Consider the following 19,816-nt stretch of genomic DNA (forward strand, 5'->3'; position numbering starts at 1 on the left):
AGACAAGAGGCAAAGAATTAAACAGAGACAGAATTCAATTTGGACTCAATTTTGAGGAGAGTCGCCCGTACACTCTACCCTTGCACAGTATCTCAGCACGCTCGGGCGAAAGATTGTACTCCCCCTTCTTTTTTTTACTTTCTCCGACCACCTGACCACCGCTTCCACTTCCAGAGGGAAGTGGGTCGTAAACAGCGTTGCCTTTGGTTACAGAATAGTTCAAAAGGAGAGGTCGTAAAATAGTTCAAAAAGACGTTTGTAAACCAGTTCAAAAAGGAGGTTCAAAAAGAGGTTGTCTGGAAAAGAAGAGTGATGTTCGTATGTTCGTATGTTGTTAATATTTAGTGTTTTATTGTTCATAGTTAATATTGAAAATCCCACGTAAAAGAGGAGCGACGTTCGTGTGTTGTTAATATTCAGTGTTTTATTGTTCATAGTTCCATCCATCAATCTTCAACCGTTTATCCGGAATCGGGTCGCAGGGACAACAGCTCCAGCAGAGATCCCCAGACTTCCCTCTCCAGAGTAACATTTGCGACTTCCTCCTGGGGAATCCCGAAGTGTTCCCAGGCCAGAGAGGAGATATAATCCCCCCCATCTGGTCCTTGGCCTGCCGCGGGGTCTCCTCCCAGTGGGACGTGCAACGAGGACCTCCCTAGGGAGACGCTCGTGAGGCATCCGCACGAGATGCCCGAACCACCTAAGCTGGCTCCTTTCCAAGCGAAGGAGCAGCGGCTCTACTCCGAGTCTCTCTCGGGTGACTGCACTTCTCACCCTATCTCTAAGGGAGATGCCAGCCACCCTTCTGAGGAAACTAAATTCGGCCGCTTGTATCCGCGATCTTATTCTTTCGGTCATTACCCACACTTCATGACCATAGGTGAGAGTAGGAATGTAGATAGCTCGGTTGACCGAGAGCTTTGCCTTCTGGCTCAGCTCTCGTTTCGTCACAACAGTGCGGCAGAGAGACTGCAATACTGCCCCAGCTGCTCCGATTCTCCGGCTGATTTCCTTCTCCATCTTTCCCTCACTCGTGAACAAGACCCCGAGATACTTAAACTCCTCCACCTGGGACAGAGTCTCGTCCCCTACCCGGACTGTACAAACCATCGGTTTCCTGCTGAGAATCATGGCCTCAGATTTGGAGATGCTGATCCTCATTCCAGCCGCTGAACACTCGGCTGCGAACCGATCCAGTGAGAGCTGAAGGTCACGAACCGAAGGTGCCATCAGGACCACATCATCTGCAAACAGCAGTGATGCAACCCTTAGCCCCCCGAGACATATACCCTCTCCGCCATGGCCACGACTCCGCCTAGAAATCCTGTCCATGAAAATCACAAACAGGATAGGTGACAGAGCACAGCCCTGGCGGAGACCAACCCCCACTGGAAACGGATCCGACTTACATCCAAGCACCCGGACACAACTCTCGCTTTGGTTGTACAGAGATTGGATGGCCCTCAGCAGGGTTCCCCTCACTCCGTACTCCCTCAGCACCTCCCACAAGATCTCCCGGGGGACCCGGTCATACGCCTTCTCCAAATCCACAAAGCACATGTAGACTGGATAGGCATACTTCCAGGCCTTCTCCAGGACTCCCACAAGAGTAAAGAGTTGGTCAGTTGTTCCACGACCAGGACGGAATCCACATTGCTCCTCTTGAATCTGAGGTTCGACCATTGGCCGGACCCTCCTTTCCAGTACCTTGGCGTAAACTTTCCCAGGGAGGCTGAGTAGTGTGATGCCCCTGTAATTAGCACACACCCTCTGGTCCCCCTTTTTCAAAAGGGGAACCACCACCCCAGTCTGACACTCCCTCGGCACTGTCTTAGACTTCCACGCAATGTTGAAAAGGCGTATCAACCAAGACAGCCCATCAACACCCAGAGCCTTCAGCATTTCTGGACGGATCTCGTCAACCCCCGGAGCTTTGCCACTGTGGAGTTGTCTAACTACCTCAGTGACTTCACTCCGAGAGATCGACGTCGATCCCCCATCATCCTCAGGCCCTGCTCCTATCAGGGAGGGTGTATCTGATGTATTTGGGTTCAGGAGTTCCTCAAAGTGCTCTTTCCAACGCCCTACGACTTCCTCACTTGAAGTCAGCAAAGTCCCATCCTTGCCGTACACAGCTTGGATGGTTCCCTGCTTCCCCCTCCTGAGGTGCCGTATGGTCTTCCAGAACAGCTTTGGTGCCGCCCGATAGTCCTTCTCCATGGATTCCCCGAACTGCTCCCACACCCTCTGCTTAGCCTCGTCCACAGCCACGGCCGCTGCCCTTCGGGCCCGTCGGTACCTTGCAACTGCCTCCGGAGTCCCCTGGGATAACATACCCCGGTATATTGAAAATCCCACGTAAAAGAGGAGCGACGTTCGTGTGTTGTTAATATTCAGTGTTTTATTGTTCATAGTTAATATTGAAAATTCCACGTAAAAGAGGAGCGACGTTCATGTGTTGTTAATATTCAGTGTTTTATTGTTCATAGTGAATATAGTAAATCCCACTTCCTTTATTTTGATTTACAAGCGACTGAAAGTTGTGGCGTGAAGTTGTTGTGTTGTGGCTTTATGTTGTTGTTTTGTGGCTTTTTTCGTAACGGCTTTTGCAATCATGTTGTGGCATAAAGTTGCCGTGCTGTTTGTGGCTTCATGTTTTGTCACTGCGTTTGCATTTGTAGTGTTTTTTGCAATCGCGCTGTCGCCGAAAGTTGTCGTTCTGCGGCTTTACGTTGTGTTGTTGCTTTTGCAAATGTCACAGGAAAAGCATTGATCAAAGTTAGTGTTCCAGAACATGATATTAGTGCGATTATTGGCAACAAAAATAGAGGAAAGCTAAGAAACAATTACCTCTTTCGAGTGAGCCCTCCACAGAAAGTGGGAAGAGAGAACATCTTTTTTTTTTGAGCAGATCTAAACTGGAGAGCCCTAAAAGTGCTTTGAAGCATATAAATGTGAACAATCAGAGAGTCTCAAGAGCTCAGACCTCTACCAAGGCCGAACAACAATCCAGTGCCTGCTAGCTTGGTGTATCTAGCAATATGTAATAGTAAGCACATTTAATGCAACAAAAAAAAATACATTAAAAAAAATGCAGGTGTGAGGAAGCAGAAGACAACATTTCAGTTGTTTACTCCTCAGCTTATGCAACCAACATGTAGTAAAGTTGGATTAAAAGTCAGAAAGTAACATATAATGCAGTGTTTTGTTCCTTTAACGCACATGTAAGTGTGTGTTATATAAATTGTTATTTTTGGCATTCACCACTAATTGCCACGAAGCACTTTCACATGCATTTGCTTTTATTGCGTGTTGACATCCTTCCAGTTTGCTTTTATCAGAGCTATTTTAGCTGATTTATTATTGATGGTCCTGTTAGTGCGATGCCCGTAACTCCTTAACTGGATCCGCCTTAAATGGAGGAGTTACACATTGCCAATGTGGTGGCCGTGGTCACAATAAACACACACACAGCCACATGAAGTCACAACACGACAACTTTCAGCCACAACCGGATTGCAAAAGCCACAACATAACATGAAGCCACAGCTCTACACCACAATACAACCTCATAAAGTCACAACACAACCACACAAAGTCACAACACAACCTCATAAAGTCACAGCACAACCACATAAAGTCACAACACAACCACACAAAGTCACATCACAACCTCATAAAGTCACAACACAACCACATATAGTCACAACACAACCACACAAAGTCACAACACAACCTCATAAAGTCACAACACAACCACATGAAGTCACAACACAACCTCATAAAGTCACGACACAACCTCATAAAGTCACGACACAACCTCATGAAGCCACAGCACAACAGCTCTACACCACAGCACAACCACACAAAGTCACAACACAACCTTATAAAGTCACAACACAACCACATAAAGTCACAACAAAACCACACAAAGTCACAACACAACCACATAAAGTCACAACACAACCACATAAAGTCACAGCACAACCACATAAAGTCACAGCACAACCACACAAAGTCACAACACAACCACACAAAGTCACATCACAACCTCATAAAGTCATATCACAACCACATATAGTCACAACACAACCACATTAAGTCACAACACAACCACACAAAGTCACAACACAACCTCATAAAGTCACAACACAACCACATGAAGTCACAACACAACCTCATAAAGTCACGACACAACCTCATAAAGTCACGACACAACCTCATGAAGCCACAGCACAACAGCTCTACACCACAGCACAACCACACAAAGTCACAACACAACCTTATAAAGTCACAACACAACCACATAAAGTCACAACAAAACCACACAAAGTCACAACACAACCACATAAAGTCACAACACAACCACATAAAGTCACAACACAACCAAATAAAGTCACAACACAACCACATAAAGTCACAACACAACCACATAAAGTCACAACACAACCACGTAAAGTCACAACACAACCACGTAAAGTCACAACACAACCACATAAAGTCACAACACAACCACACAAAGTCAAAACACAACCTCATAAAGTCACGACACAACCTCATGAAGCCACAGCACAACAGCTCTACACCACAGCACAACCACACAAAGTCACAACACAACCTCATAAAGTCACAACACAACCACTTTAAGTCACAACACAACCACATAAAGTCACAACACAACCACGTAAGGTCACAACACAACCACGTAAAGTCACAACACAACCACGTAAGGTCACAACACAACCACGTAAAGTCACAACACAACCACATAATGTCACAACACAACCACATAAAGTCACAACACAACCTCATAAAGTCACAACACAACCACACAAAGTCACAACACAACCACATAAGGTCACAACACAACCACATGAAGTCACAACACAACCACATAAACTCACAACACAACCACACAAAGTCACATCACAACCTCATAAAGTCACAACACAACCACGTATAGTCACAACACAACCACGTGAAGTCACAACACAACCACATAAAGTCACAACACAACCTCATAAAGTCACAACACAACCACATAAGGCCACAACACAACCAAATGAAGTCACAGCACAACCTCATAAAGTCACAACACAACCACATAAAGTCACAACACAACCACACAAAGTCACAACACAACCTCATAAAGTCACAACACAACCTGATAAAGTCACAACACAACCACATAAAGTCACAACACAACCTCATAAAGTCACAACACAACCACATAAAGTCACAACACAACCACATAAAGTCACAACACAACCTCATAAAGTCACAACACACCCTTATAAAGCCACAACACAACCACTTTAAGTCACAACACAACCACATAAAGTCACAACACAACCTTTTAAAGTCACAACACAACCACGTAAAGTCACAACACAACCACATAAAGTGACAACACAACCTTATAAAGTCACAACACAAACACATAAAGTCACAACACAACCTCATAAAGTCACAACACAACCACATAAAGTCACAACACAACCACATAAAGTCACAACACAACAACATAGTCACAACACAACCACATAAAGTCACAACACAACCACATAAAGTCACAACACAACCACATAAAGTCACAACACAACCACATAAAGTCACAACACAACCTCATAAAGTCACAACACAATCTCATAAAGTCAAACCACAACCACATAAGTCACAACACAACCACACAAAGTCACAACACAACCTCATAAAGTCACAACACAACCACATAGTCACAACACAACAACATAAAGTCACAACACAACCTCATAAAGTCACAACACAACCACATAAAGTCACAACACAACCACATAAAGTCACAACACAACCTCATAAAGTCACAACACAACCACATAAAGTCACAACACAACCACATAAAGTCACAGCACAACCTCATAAAGTCCCAACATAACCACATAAAGTCACAACACAACCTCATAAAGTCACAACACAAACTCATAAAGTCACAACACAACCACATATAGTCACAACACAACCACATAAAGTCACAACACAACCTTATAAAGTCACAACACAATCACATAAGTCACAACACAACCTCATAAAGACACAACACAACCACATAAAGTCACAACACAACCACATAAAGTCACAACACAACCTCATAAAGTCACAACACAACCTCATAAAGTCACAACATAACCACATAAAGTCACAACACAACCTCATAAAGTCACAACACAGCCTCATAAAGTCACAACACAGCCTCATAAAGTCACAACACAACCTCATAAAGTCACAACACAGCCTCATAAAGTCACAACACAACCACATAAAGTCACAATACAGCCACATAAAGTCACAACACAACCACATAAAGTCACAACACAACATGAAGCTACAGCACAATAAGTCTACACCACAGTACAACCACATAAAATCACAACACAACCACATATAGTCACAACACAGCCTCATAAAGTCACAACACAACCACATTGGGCTACAACACAACCACATAAGGCTACAACACAACCACATAAAGTCACAACACAACAACATTGGGCTACAACACAACCACATAAGGCTACAACACAACCACATAAAGTCACAACACAACCACATAAAGTCACAACACAACCACATAAAGTCACAACAAAACAACTTTCAGCCACAATATGATTGCAAAAGCCACAACAAATGCAAATGTCACAACACAACAACATAAAGCCACAACATAACAACGTCACGCCACAATACAGCAACTTAAAGCCACAACTTTTGCAATCGTGTTGTGGCTGAAAGTTGTGTTGTATTGTGGCTTTAAGTTGTTGTGTTTTGGCTTTTGCAATTGTGTTGTGGCTTTAAGTTGTTGTGGTTGGGCTTTTGCAATTGTGTTGTGGCTTTAAGTTGTTGTGTTATGGCTATTGCAATTGTTTTGTGTCTTTTGCAATCGTGTTGTAGCTGAAAGTTGTGGCTGTTTTGTGGCTTTATATCAATGTGTTGTGGCATTTGCATTCTTTAGTGGCTTTTGCAATTGTATTGTGGCTGTAAGTAGTTGTGTTGTTGATTTTACAATCGTGTTGTGGCTTTTGCGATTGTGTTGTGGCTTTAAATTGTTGTGTTGTGGCTATTGCAATCATTTTGTGGCTTTTGCAATCGTGTTGTAACTGAAATTTGTGGTTGTGTTGTGGCTTTATATTATTGTGTTGGGGCGTTTATATTCTGTAGTGGCTTTTGCAATCATGTTGTGGCTGAAAGTCATGTCATAGCTTTTGCTTTTGTTGGGACCCTTCTTGGCCACCGTAGCTTGGGCAGGTCTTGGATCAAATTAGATAACCCCTCCCGTCTCCTCCCATCGTAAACAGCGGAATTTTCCAAGCCTTTGGCTTGGTGCAACAAAGACAGCCTCTGTTCACTGGGAACTCAGAGAATGGAAAGTTTTTGATAATTTACGTACAATTTTTCTGACACTCATTTCGGCCGCTTGTACTAGTGATCTTGTCCTTTCAGTCATAACCCAAAGCTCATGACCTTAGGTGAGGATGGGAACATAGATCGACCGGTAAATTGAGAGCTTTGCCTTCCGGCTCAGCTCCTTCTTCACCACAACGGTCGATACAGCGTCCGCATTACTGAAGACGGCGCACCGATCCGCCTGTCGATCTCACCATCCACTCTTCCCCCACTCGTGAACAAGACTCCGAGGTACTTGAACTCCTCCACTTGGGTCAGGGTCTCCTCCCCAACCCAGAGATGGCACTCCACCATTTTCTGGGCGAGAACCATAGACTCGGACTTGGAGGTGCTGATTCTCATCCCAGTCGCTTCACACTCGGCTGTGAACCGATCCAGTGAGAGCTGAAGATCCTGGCCAGATGAAGCCATCAGGACCACATGTCCTGACCCCATGGGGCCCGGCCGGGCATAGCCCAAAGAGGCAACGTGGGTCCCCCTTCCAATGGGCTCACCACTCATGGGATGGGCCATAAAGGTCGGGTGCTTTGTGAGCTGGGCGGAAGCCGAAGGCAGGGCACTTGGTGGTCCGATCCTCGGCTACATAAGCTAGCTCTTGGGACGTGGAATGTTTTGAATTTTGCTGAACTAAATCCAGAGAACACGTTCTGTCATTTGTTTGTTGTATTATAACCCAAAAACACACTCATGTTTTTGTCTTCCTTTTTTTTTTAGGAACTATGGTGAGTAAAGACGAGGCCAAAAGCATCGTGGTGTCAGACACCGATGAATCCGATTCGGACACGGACCTCGCGCACAACCTCGACGCGCACTCTGGGCCGCAGGTGAGGAAGAAGAACAAGGCCCTGCAGGTGCATTTTCGGGATATCTGCGAGGCGCAGAAGGAGCACGGAGGAAAACACTCCCGTTCCATATCCTGCAAAGTGACCCACAGACAATACATGACCATGCCCGCCAGACGCTCCATCCCGAACGTGACCCGGAGCACCGGCGTGCAGACCTCACCTGACCTGACCAAGCGATACAAGACTTTCCCCTTTGAGAGGAAGAAGGGACACACGTTCAAGCACGCCGCGTTAGTGGAGGACTACAGAGGACAAAACAACGGCTTTTTGAGCGATATAAAAGCGCTGGGAGAGGACGGACAACCCATCGGGTTATCCTCCGTTGTGGGACAGACCAAGGTTTTGCTCCACCAGACGGACGACAGCAGCGATACGGAGGATTTGATTTGCGACGCCAACTGCGTGGACGGAACCTCCTGTCCGGATTCTCATCTCCCGTCCCGTCTGAACAACCCAGCGGAGCACCAGGACTGCGGGACAAGGACCAAACACAAAGGATTACCGCGAGAAGACACGGACCAGGCTTCCGCCAAGCGTCTGCTGGCCAACTCTGAGTTCGCGAAGGGCGGGGGTCCGGTGGCGTGGAACTCTTTGACCCGAGTGGAGTCTTTAGGAAGCCCCTCGAAGGCTTGTAAAAGAAAGCAGTCCCAGACGCTTCCCCACAGCGCCTCGTGTTCGTCGCAGTCGCGAGGGCAGTGCAGGACCAGGCACGCCTCGGCCTCCTCCAAACTCCAGCAAACGCCTGGGACGGGCGAGGGTTTACCTGCAGGGACGCCGGTGGGGAGAAGCAGCCGGCGGGTGACACCTCAACCCGGAGACAAGGATATCAAAGAGCAGCTGCAGGCTATGGAGAATCTCATCAATTCCAGCCAGGAGACCATCAAGGTCCTCCTCGGAGTTATTCAGGAGCTAGAGAAAGGTGAAGCACAGAGAGAGGGGTGAGTTTCTTTATAATTAACATTTAAATTTTTTATACAGGGGCCCTGCAAAGTATAGTAGTCGCATCAGAGCTGCCAGCGTCTTTCACACAGGCATCATCCGGCTCTTTTACAGCCACTTCTAAAGACTGCTTGTGCACAATTACTGAGGGCCTGATGTTCTAAGATCCAAATAACAAGTGCTAAACAACACGTGTAAAACATGCAATTAGTGGCCTGATTTACTAAAGGTTTGTGTGTACTAGGAGACCAAAAATACAAAAAAACAATCTGTCTGGAGCCGCAAAAAGGGAAAAAACGTATATTAGTCTAATAATGAAGGCAACGCATGACGTAAGTGTCTATATTAGCTATAATAGCCTACTATCGAAATGACTTTAAAAGTCTTATATAAGTGTTGTAATGAAGACAACACATGATGTAAGTGTCTATATTAGCTATATTAGCCTACTATCAAAATGAGTTTAAAAGTCTTATATAAGTGTTATAATGAAGACAACACATGATGTAAGTGTCTATATTAGCCTACTATCAAAATGACTTTAAAAGTCTTATATAAGTGTTATAATGAAGACAACACATGATGTAAGTGTCTATATTAGCTATAATAGCCTACTATCAAAATGACTTTAAAAGTCTTATGTAAGTGTTATAATGAAGACAAGACATGATGTAAGTGTTAATATTAGCTATATTAGCCTACTATCAAAATGACTTTAAAGTCTTATATAAGTGTTATAATAAGGACAACACATGATGTAAGTGTCTTTATTATTTATAATAGCCTACTATCAAAATGACTTTAAAAGTCTTTTGTAAATGTTATAAGGAAGACAACACATGATGTAAGTGTCTATATTAGCTATATTAGCCTACTATCAAAATTAGTTTAAAAGTCGTATATAAGTGTTATAAGGAAGACAACACATGATGTAAGTGTCTATATTAGCTATAATAGCCTACTATCAAAATGACTTTAAAAGTCTTATGTAAGTGTTATAATGAAGACAACACATGATGTAAGTGTCAATATTAGCTATTATAGCCTACTATCAAAATGACTTTAAAGTCTTATATAAGTGTTATAATAAGGACAACACATGCTGTAAGTGTCTATGTTAGCTATATTAACCTACTATCAAAATGACTTTAAAAGTCTTATATAAGTGTTATAAGACAATTACACAATTCAAACGACACGACACAACATATAGCCACAAAAAAAAAACAAAGCCACAAGATAACAACTTTGAGCTACAATATGGCTGCAAAAGCCACTAATGCAAACACCACGCCACAACTATTTTGTTGCTTATAATCACAATAACATTATGTTCCGGTACACTAACTTCAATCAATGCTTTTCTTATGACAGTTTCAGTTTATTTTATTTCTTAACTGCAGCACTTCCACTGCATAACCCTTTTATGCTCACATCTTCTCCAATGCTTTGCAACATTTCATTATGATTAGACGTTACGCTAATGCAGGTCACCAAAAGGTATTTTCCCAACACGGGCTCGGGATTAAATGATAGCTACAGGCAACCGGTGTCTTGGCGAAGCCTTACATTATCTTTACAGCAGGGGAAACTCCCCACGGGAAGTCCTGTGGGGAGTGTTCAGAAAGTAGGGGGTAACGGACTGTCTGACTGTGACTCCGTGTATGATCAGTGTCAGAGCTTGGTCCGCATTGCCGGCAGTAAGTCAGACCCGTTTCCAGTGCGGGTTGGACTCCGCCAAGGCTGCCTTTTGTCACTGATTCTGTTCATAACTTTTATGGACATAATTTCTAGGCGCAGTCAAGGTGTTAAGGGGATCTGGTTTAGTGGCTGCAGGATTAGGTCTCTGCTTTTTGCAGATGATGTGGTCCTGATGGCTTCATCTGGCCAGGATCTTCAGCTCTCACCGGATCGGTTCGCAGCCGAGTGTGAAGCGACTGGGATGGGAATCAGCACCTCCAAGTCCGAGTCCATGGTTCTCGCCCGGAAAAGTGTGGAGTGCCATCTCAGGGTTGGGGAGGAGATCTTGCCCCAAGTGGAGGAGTTCAAGTACCTCGGAGTCTTGTTCACGAGTGAGGGAAGAGTGGATCGTGAGGTCGACAGGCGGATCGGTGCGGCGTCTTCAGTAATGCGGACGCTGTATCGATCCGTTGTGGTGAAGAAGGAGCTGAGCCGGAAGGCAAAGCTCTCAATTTCCCGGTCGATCTACGTTCCTATCCTCATCTATGGTCATGAGCTTTGGGTTATGACCGAAAGGACAAGATCACGGGTACAAGCGGCCGAAATGAGTGTCAGAAAAATTGTATGTAAATTATCAAAAAATGTTCCGTTCTCTGTGTTCCCAGTGAACAGAGGCTGTCTTTGTTGCACCAAGCCAAAGGCTTGGAAAATTCAGGGCTCTCCCTTAGAGATAGGGTGAGAAGCTCTGTCATCCGGGAGTAGCTCAAAGTAAAGCCCACATGGAGAGGAGCCAGATGAGGTGGTTCGGGCATCTGGTCAGGATGCCACCCAAACGCCTCCGGCCGGTAAGAGACCACAGGGAGGACCCAGGACACGTTGGGAAGACTTTGTCTCCCGGCTGGCCTGGGAACGCCTCGGGATCCCCTGGGTAGGAGCTGGACGAAATGGCTGGGGAGAAAAAAGTCTGGGCTTCCCTGCTTAAAAATGCTGCCCCCGCGACCCGACCTCGGATAAGCGGAAGAAGATGGACGGATGGATGGGGAAAATACCGTACTGCAGCTGAGGCCCTGAACGCATCGCGTCTATGCTCCTGACAATCACTGGTACTTTAAATTTAACATTAACTTTAATCATTTTATATTATATAATATTACAGTATTTTCCACACTATAAGGTGCACCGGATTATAAGGCGCACCTTCAATGAATGGCCTATTTTAAAACGTTGTTCATATATAAGGCGCACCGCATTATAAGGCGCATAGAATAGACGCTACAGTAGGGGCTGGGGTTACGTTATGCACCCCGTAGTTGCGAGACCTGTTGTGGCTCAATATTGGTCCACATATAAGGCGCACCGGATTATAAGGCGCACTGTCAGCTTTTGAGAAAATTGGAGGTTTTTAGGTGCGCCTTATAGTGCGGAAAATACGGTATATAATATGTTTTATTGGATAGTAGTCTGTTTATTTCAATTCATAGTTTTATCTTTATTACCTCTTGTGTAATTTATTTTTATCCCATATTTGTTCCCACTACTGCACCTTAAATTGGAGTCCTTAATCTTGTTATATGCAAATATAATGACAACAAAGTCCATTCTATTCTATTCTAATTATCTTGCAGTCACGCACTGACCAAATATGCCTGATTAGCACTCCACACAAGTCAATAACATCAACAAAGCGCACCTTTGAGCATTCACGCACAGTATAAAACTGTTGGTGGACAAAATGAGACAAAGAAGGAGTGGAAGATGTAAACAAACTGTTGCGTCACAGTCCACGCTATGGTGAGTTCAAGAACTGCCAAAATTAGTAGGACAAAACGATATTCACCAGATACTCTCATCAGTGAAGCATACACACAAATATAGTAAACAGTGGTAGTTCTAACAATCGGGAAGGTTTGTGTCCTCAAACAATGATTACGTCTTCCATCCACCATTCAGTGTTATCATCCATCCCCCGCAGTCCGTGCAACCGCGGTCTCTCTAATTGTAATGTGCGAGCAAATGTACCTGCAATAATCCTCCACGTAGCGTTATCATCATGTTTCATTTCGACATGGACCTCTTTAAATGTCAGCAAGCCTCATAAAGTCCTCAAGCTGTGTACTCAGTCAGGGTGTTATTGCAGGGGCAATCGTGAGAACCATTAGGGTGCAGCTCTAAAACCTACACAAGGTAAATTGTGTTTAAGCCAAATCCATATTTAGTGCACACGCAGGGTACCCCCGCCCCCTCACATCTCTGTTATGGTCCGCCCGGCTTTTTAAAGGAGCAATTAGTGCAGCCTCATCACGCGTCTCCAGAAAGTTGTGTCTTCTGCTGTGCTCCCACATCAGGGTTAGTGCAGAGATTGCAGAGAATTCCCACTTTTCATTGGGAATTATCCGATATTCCTGCGTTACCAAGGACTACTTCTTCCATGAGCCTTGATACATTGTGTGAAAGGGTCATTGGTATGTGGTCCCACTAGGAATCCGGAAGTATTTACCGCTTCCACAGCGAGATATAAGTTAGCCCTCTCACCTCTCTGATGGACATCTACACCTCCCGCTGCCTCAACAGAGCCAGTGCCATCATCAAGGACAGCACCCACCCTGGCTCTGACCTGTTCCACCTGCTGCCCTCTGGGAAGCGCTACAGGTGCATTAAAACCAAGACTAAGAGGCTAAAAAACAGCTTCTTCCCCAGGGCCATAACCACCCCGAACAGACTTCCCCATTGACCCTCATAACTGCCTTCTCTTCGGTGCAATAACCCATTCCACCAACCACCCTGTTTCATGTAGATATTCATGTACATATTAATTTCACCCTCTGTATAGAGTGTACACTTGTTTTATCGCACTGTATGGAACGGCCTCAATGTCGTTACCCTGCGTAATGACAATAAAGCTGATTCTGATTCTGATTCTTGTGTAATGTTCATATTGTTGTTACTCAGCCAGCGTTTGTGGGTCTGATGGACCCCATTGCATTTTGTGGCTTTTAATGCCTCACAATCAAACACTTTTACGTTAAAATACTGAACAGTTGTTTACCTTATCCCAATAAACATTTGTTCAGTATTTTAACATAAAAGTGTTTGACTGTGAGGCATTAAAAGCCACAAAATGTTTTTTAAATTTGTGTTTCTGCGCCTGCGGTTCCCACACAAGGTTGCAACATTGTTTGTCAACACTGTTTGCTCTCATTTTCTCGCACATTTGACCCTCTGATGTTCTGTGTACCTGCACTCTGTCCTCCTCCTGTCTAGGCCTGCTGTGTGTGTGTGTGAGAGTGGGTGGGTGGATGGGTGCGTGTGGTACACAGAACATCAATTTCCACACTTCTTGTGTAGACACTTACATCATGTGTTGTCTTTTTTCTAACATTTATATAAGACTTTTAAAGTAATTTTGATAGTAGGCTAATACAACTAATATACACACTTACATAATGTGTTGTCTTCATTATAACACGCATATAAGACTTTTAAACTAATTTTGATAGTAGGCTAATTTAGCTAATATAGACACTTACATCATGTGTTGTCTTCATTATAACACTTATACAAGACTTTTAAAGGCATTTTGATAGTAGGCTACTATAAATAATATAGACACGTACATCATGTGCTGTCTTCATTATAACATTTATATAAGACTTTTAAAGTAATTTTGATAGTAGGCTATTATAGCTAATATAGACACTTACATCATGTGTTGTCTTCATTATAACACTTACATAAGACTTTTAAACTAATTTTGATAGTAGGCTAATATAGACACTTACATCATGTGTTGTCTTCATTATAACACTTATATAAGACTTTTAAAGGCATTTTGATAGTAGGCTAATATAGCTCATATAGACACTTACATCATGTGTTGTCTTCATTATAACACTTATATACGATGTTTAAAGGCATTTTGATAGTAGGCTAATATAAATAATATAGACACTTACGACCCGGACATCTTATATGTAATAGAAATGTATAGGGGGGGTGTATGGTGTGTGGTCATTAAATATGTATTCTGATATATGTTCTTCACAGAAAATGAACCAAAGTCAGTGAGTCTCAGTTTGAAAAATTAATTCATTGTATCATTTTTTTTTTTTTTTTTTAATGAAAACGGGTCCCACAGACCCGAACACCACACAAGGGTTAGAACAAGGCCGGAAATGTATCCCGTGAAAAACCGTCCGACCGGAACTCTCGAATAACTAAAGTCCCTTGGGTGAATAATGTAAACTCACTACACCGGTATCTTTTAGCGTTTTCATGGCTAGCTGACTGACAGATATAAGTAAGAACTTTACACTACTTTATATCAGAAATGGCAACAGCGGAGGATGAATGACCCATAAGAAGAAGATAGAGACAAAGAAGAAGCTTATCGACTACATCGTCGGCATGGACTACAGTGGCGGACTTGTGCAAATTTTCAGGACTTGCGCAGATCCCAAATACACATCAGCAGGTACCAGAAGGTAAAGAAAGTTGGTTTTGCATAATATTGCGAAACAAAACGCCAGATAATATGTCTTACCTTATACACACACCATAATAATACCCGTATCTCTGACTACGGGATCCGTAACACGCCGACAATCCATCAAGCGGTGCGGCTTCAAAGTCGTACTAAAACATTTTTGACGGATGCACACTCCTGGCATTCTCTCGAAGCTCATGGAGAGAATGCCAAGAGTGAGGAAAGCAGTAATCGGAGCAAAGGGTGGCTATTTTGAAGAAACTAGAATATAAAACATGTTTTCAGTTATTTCACCTTTTTTTTTGTGTTAAGTACATAACTCCACACGTGTTCATTCATAGTTTTGATGTGACAATATACAATGTAAATCAGGGGTCCCCAAACTACGGCCCGCAGGCCAGATATGGCCCGCCTGCGTCCAAAATCCGGCCCGCGGGTAGTACCAAGTAAAAAAAAAAAAAAAAATATTTTTTTATTTTATTTATTTTTTTAATTATTATTTTTTTAATCTGTTCTTTTTCACCCATCCATCAATCCATTTTCCACCGCTTGTTACTGAGTCTCCTAGGCAGATACTACACGCCATCGTCCAAAATCCGGCCCGCGAGTAGTCCTGGCTAAAAAGTAAATAAAAATTGTATTTATTTATTTTTTGATTATAATTTTTTTTTTTTTTTTTTTTGATTATAATTTTTTTTTTTTTTTTTTTGATTATAATTTTTTTTTAATCTGTCCTTTTTCGCCCATCCTACAATCCATTCTCTACCGCTTGTTACTGGGTCTCCTAAGCAGATAAGGCACGGCAGCATCCAAAATCCGGCCCGCGGGTAATACCAAGTAAAAAAATATATATATATATATATATATATATTTTTTTTTTTTTTAAATTATTATTTGTTTTAATCTGTCCCTTTTCACCCATCCATCAATCCATTTTCCACCGCTTGTTACTGAGTCTCCTAGGCAGATACTACACGCCATCGTCCAAAATCCGGCCCGCGAGTAGTCCTGGCTAAAAAGTAAATAAAAATTGTATTTATTTATTTTTTGATTATAATTTTTTTTTTTTTTTTTTTGATTATAATTGTTTTTTTGTTTTTTTTTTATTATAATTTTTTTTTAATCTGTCCTTTTTCGCCCATCCTACAATCCATTCTCTACCGCTTGTTACTGGGTCTCCTAAGCAGATAAGGCACGCCAGCATCCAAAATCCGGCCCGCGGGTAATACCAAGTAAAAATATATATATATATATATATATATATATATTTTTTAAATTATTATTTGTTTTAATCTGTCCCTTTTCACCCATCCATCAATCCATTTTCTACCGCTTGTTACTGGGTCTCCTAGGCAGATAAGGCACGCCAGCATCCAAAATCCGGCCCGTGGGTAATACCAAGTAAAAAAAAATATATATATATATATTTTTTTTTTTTTTTTTAAATTATTATTTGTTTTAATCTGTCCCTTTTCGCCCATCCATCAATCCATTTTCTACCGCTTGTTACAGGGTGTCCTAGGCAGATACGGCACGCCAGCGTCCAAAATCCGGCCCGCGGGTAGTACCAAGTAAAAAAAATTAAAAAAATAAAATAATTTTTTTTTTAATTAATTAATTTATTTATTTTTAAGTATTATTTTTTTAATCTGTTCTTTTTCACCCATCCATCAATCCATTTTCCACCGCTTGTTACTGAGTCTCCTAGGCAGATACTACACGCCAGCGTCCAAAATCCGGCCCGTGAGTAGTCCTGGCTAAAAAGTAAATAAAAATTGCATTTATTTATTTTTTGATTATCATTTTTTTAATCTGTCCCTTTTCGCCCATCCTACAATCCATTCTCTACCGCTTGTTACTGGGTCTCCTAGGCAGATAAGGCACGCCAGCATCCAAAATCCGGCCCGCGGGTAATACCAAGTAAAAATATATATATATATTTTTTTTTTTTAATTATTATTTGTTTTAATCCGTCCCTTTTCGCCCATCCATCAATCCATTTTCTACCGCTTGTTACTGGGTCTCCTAGGCAGATAAGGCACGCCAGCGTCCAAAATCCTGCCCGCGGGTAGTCTTGACTAAAAAAAAAAAAATGGTATATATACATTTGTTTTAATCCGTCCTTTTTCGCCCATCCATCAATCCATTTTCTACTGCTTGTTATTGGGTCTCCTAGCCGCTCAAGCAAATCATATTGTCTAAAAATGCATTTTCCCAGCGTCAATTTTTTTTAACCCAATATGGCCCCCGGGTCAAAAAGTTTGGGGACCCCTGATATAAATAGTCATGAAAATAAATTTAAAAAAAAAAGGTGTGTCCAAACTTTTGGCCTGTACTGTAATTATATATATAAAATATAAGTTGGTGTATTATCCTATTCTGATGACTTGCATTGATTGGAATCAGACAGGATATACAGTAGTTGCTAAAAAAAATTCCACAACTTTGAATTGTGGAGGGGAAAAAAGTACTTTGTAGCGCTTTGGTCCCAACACTGATAATAAAAGTAAATTGCGAATGCGAGTGCGGATGGTCGGTTGACTGGCGACCATTCCAGGGCGTACCCCGCCTGACCCTAATGAGAACGAGCAGTACCGAAAATGATTATTATTATTTTGAAGAGGTTCATTTAGCCTACTAATGTGTATTTATAAATGGTTGATTTATATAAGGGGTGTCCAAACTTTTTCCACTGAGGGCCAAACACGGAAAAATTAAAGCATGCGGGGGCCATCTTGATATTTTTTATTTTCAAACCATAACAAAATATATGGATTTTGTTTTTTTTTACCTTTAGGGCTCCCGGGGACCATAAAGGGTCTAAGTCATTAAAATGTAAAAAAAACAAGTCGAATTATTATATATATTTTTTTTTTTTTTTTTTAACGCTTACAGTAAATCTCTACAGTATATCAACTTCAGGTTGAAATAAAGGTTTTATGCCTTTTCTGTCAAAGACAACTTTGTTTTTTATAATAAAACTGAAATATGCAGTATTTCCCCCACTGCCCAAAACATTCAAAAAGCAATGTTTGATGTGAAGTAATTAGAGCCTTAAAAAGTTCAATAATGCAGGACACCATTCATTATTATTTTTGAGTAATCACAGTGAAAAGACAAATAAAATCCCATTAAATATATTTGGGACCCTAAAGGTTTGTATCATAAAGTGACACATTTTTATTCTTTTTTTTTTTTACTTTCAACACTTAAGTTACGAGATCAACTTCAGATATATCTGTCGATTTTACGTTTGAACTATTATTTTGTTTGTTTTATGCTCTTTTGTCAAAGAAAACACTGATGTTTTTGTATGGCAACCACACAATATTTTCCACATAAAACAGTTCAAAGTTAAATATTTGAAATAATTGGAGCCTTGAATAGGTCAATAATTCATCATAACATTGAGTTATTTTTTTCTTTTTTTTTAAGAAATGACAAAAAAAAAGAAGAAAAAAACAGCCTGCATGGCAGCTTTGTGTCAACATTGCAACTTTTTCTAGTCAGATTTCACCTCATTCCACTTTTTTTAATGTTTTTTTTATTTTTGCAATAGCATTTCCAGAACGTGTGGCGGGCCGGTAAACTATTAGCTGCGGGTCGCAAATGGCCCCCGGGCCGCACTTTAGACATCCCTGATTTATATAGAAGAAGCAAGATATCCGAAACTTGTCAGGTACAAAACTTTACCTTACTAGCCTACAGGGGCGTCACTAGCTTTTAAGGACGTGAGCGAACGTAGCGCACAAGCACAAAACTTCACAAACGGCTAACAAAGACTTAAAAAATTATTAATTGTTATTATTATTATTTTAAAAAATGCACGGGACGAAATGAAATGCTCCCCGTGACGATGGCTTTTAACCATTTTTTTTCTTTTTCTTTTTATGTATTTATTCGTTTTACATTTTACATTAAATGTCTTGGTTTTTCCTCCCTCTGAAAATCCTATGAAATGTTTAACAAGCCATCCTATAATAATACAACAGCTATTAATGTAAGAAAACAATAAAACAAATATATTTAATGATGTTTTTTTCATTATTTTAACAATAGGCTAATGTATATTACTTTATATAGATTCTACAAGAAACACAAAACTTAAAAACTAAATTATTTACAATTGCAGACACAAGGTTTCGTGCTGCTTCACTCATTGTAAAGGAAGACGGAAGTCCATGTAGGAGAAAAATGACTACAAAGATGGTGTCTTGGTTTTTCTTATATATATATATATATATATATATATATATATATATATATATATATATATATATATATATATATATATATATATATATATATATATATATATATATATATATATATATATATATATATATATATATATACATATATATACATATATATATATACATATATATACATATATATATATATATATATATACATATATATATATATA

The 19,816-nt window shown here is 41.3% G+C and overlaps 2 protein-coding genes across 2 annotated transcripts in view; one reads left to right on the plus strand and one right to left on the minus strand.

The window, feature by feature from the left end:
• The first annotated feature begins 8,159 nt into the window (after window positions 1-8,159).
• LOC133657017 (inhibitory synaptic factor 2A-like) lies at window positions 8,160-9,227 on the plus strand. The gene has a single exon (XM_062057895.1). It carries the CDS (start codon window positions 8,160-8,162, stop codon window positions 9,225-9,227), a length of 1,068 nt encoding a protein of 355 aa, XP_061913879.1.
• Window positions 9,228-13,007: 3,780 nt separating this feature from the next.
• The window catches only part of LOC133657019 (receptor-type tyrosine-protein phosphatase epsilon-like), a 67,654-nt gene continuing 60,845 nt past the window's right edge, over window positions 13,008-19,816 (minus strand). Inside the window, exon 11 of the mRNA XM_062057898.1 lies at window positions 13,008-13,079. Coding sequence (XP_061913882.1) covers window positions 13,008-13,079 — 72 coding nt within the window. The remainder of the gene's footprint in view (window positions 13,080-19,816) is intronic.

Source organism: Entelurus aequoreus, linkage group LG09 (genome assembly GCF_033978785.1).
Source record: "Entelurus aequoreus isolate RoL-2023_Sb linkage group LG09, RoL_Eaeq_v1.1, whole genome shotgun sequence".
Classification (NCBI taxonomy): domain Eukaryota; kingdom Metazoa; phylum Chordata; class Actinopteri; order Syngnathiformes; family Syngnathidae; genus Entelurus; species Entelurus aequoreus.

What these genes read in the sequence shown, in the direction of transcription:
- LOC133657017 (XM_062057895.1), top strand. Translation starts at nt 8,160, where the DNA reads ATGGTGAGTAAAGACGAGGCCAAAAGCATCGTGGTGTCAGACACCGAT.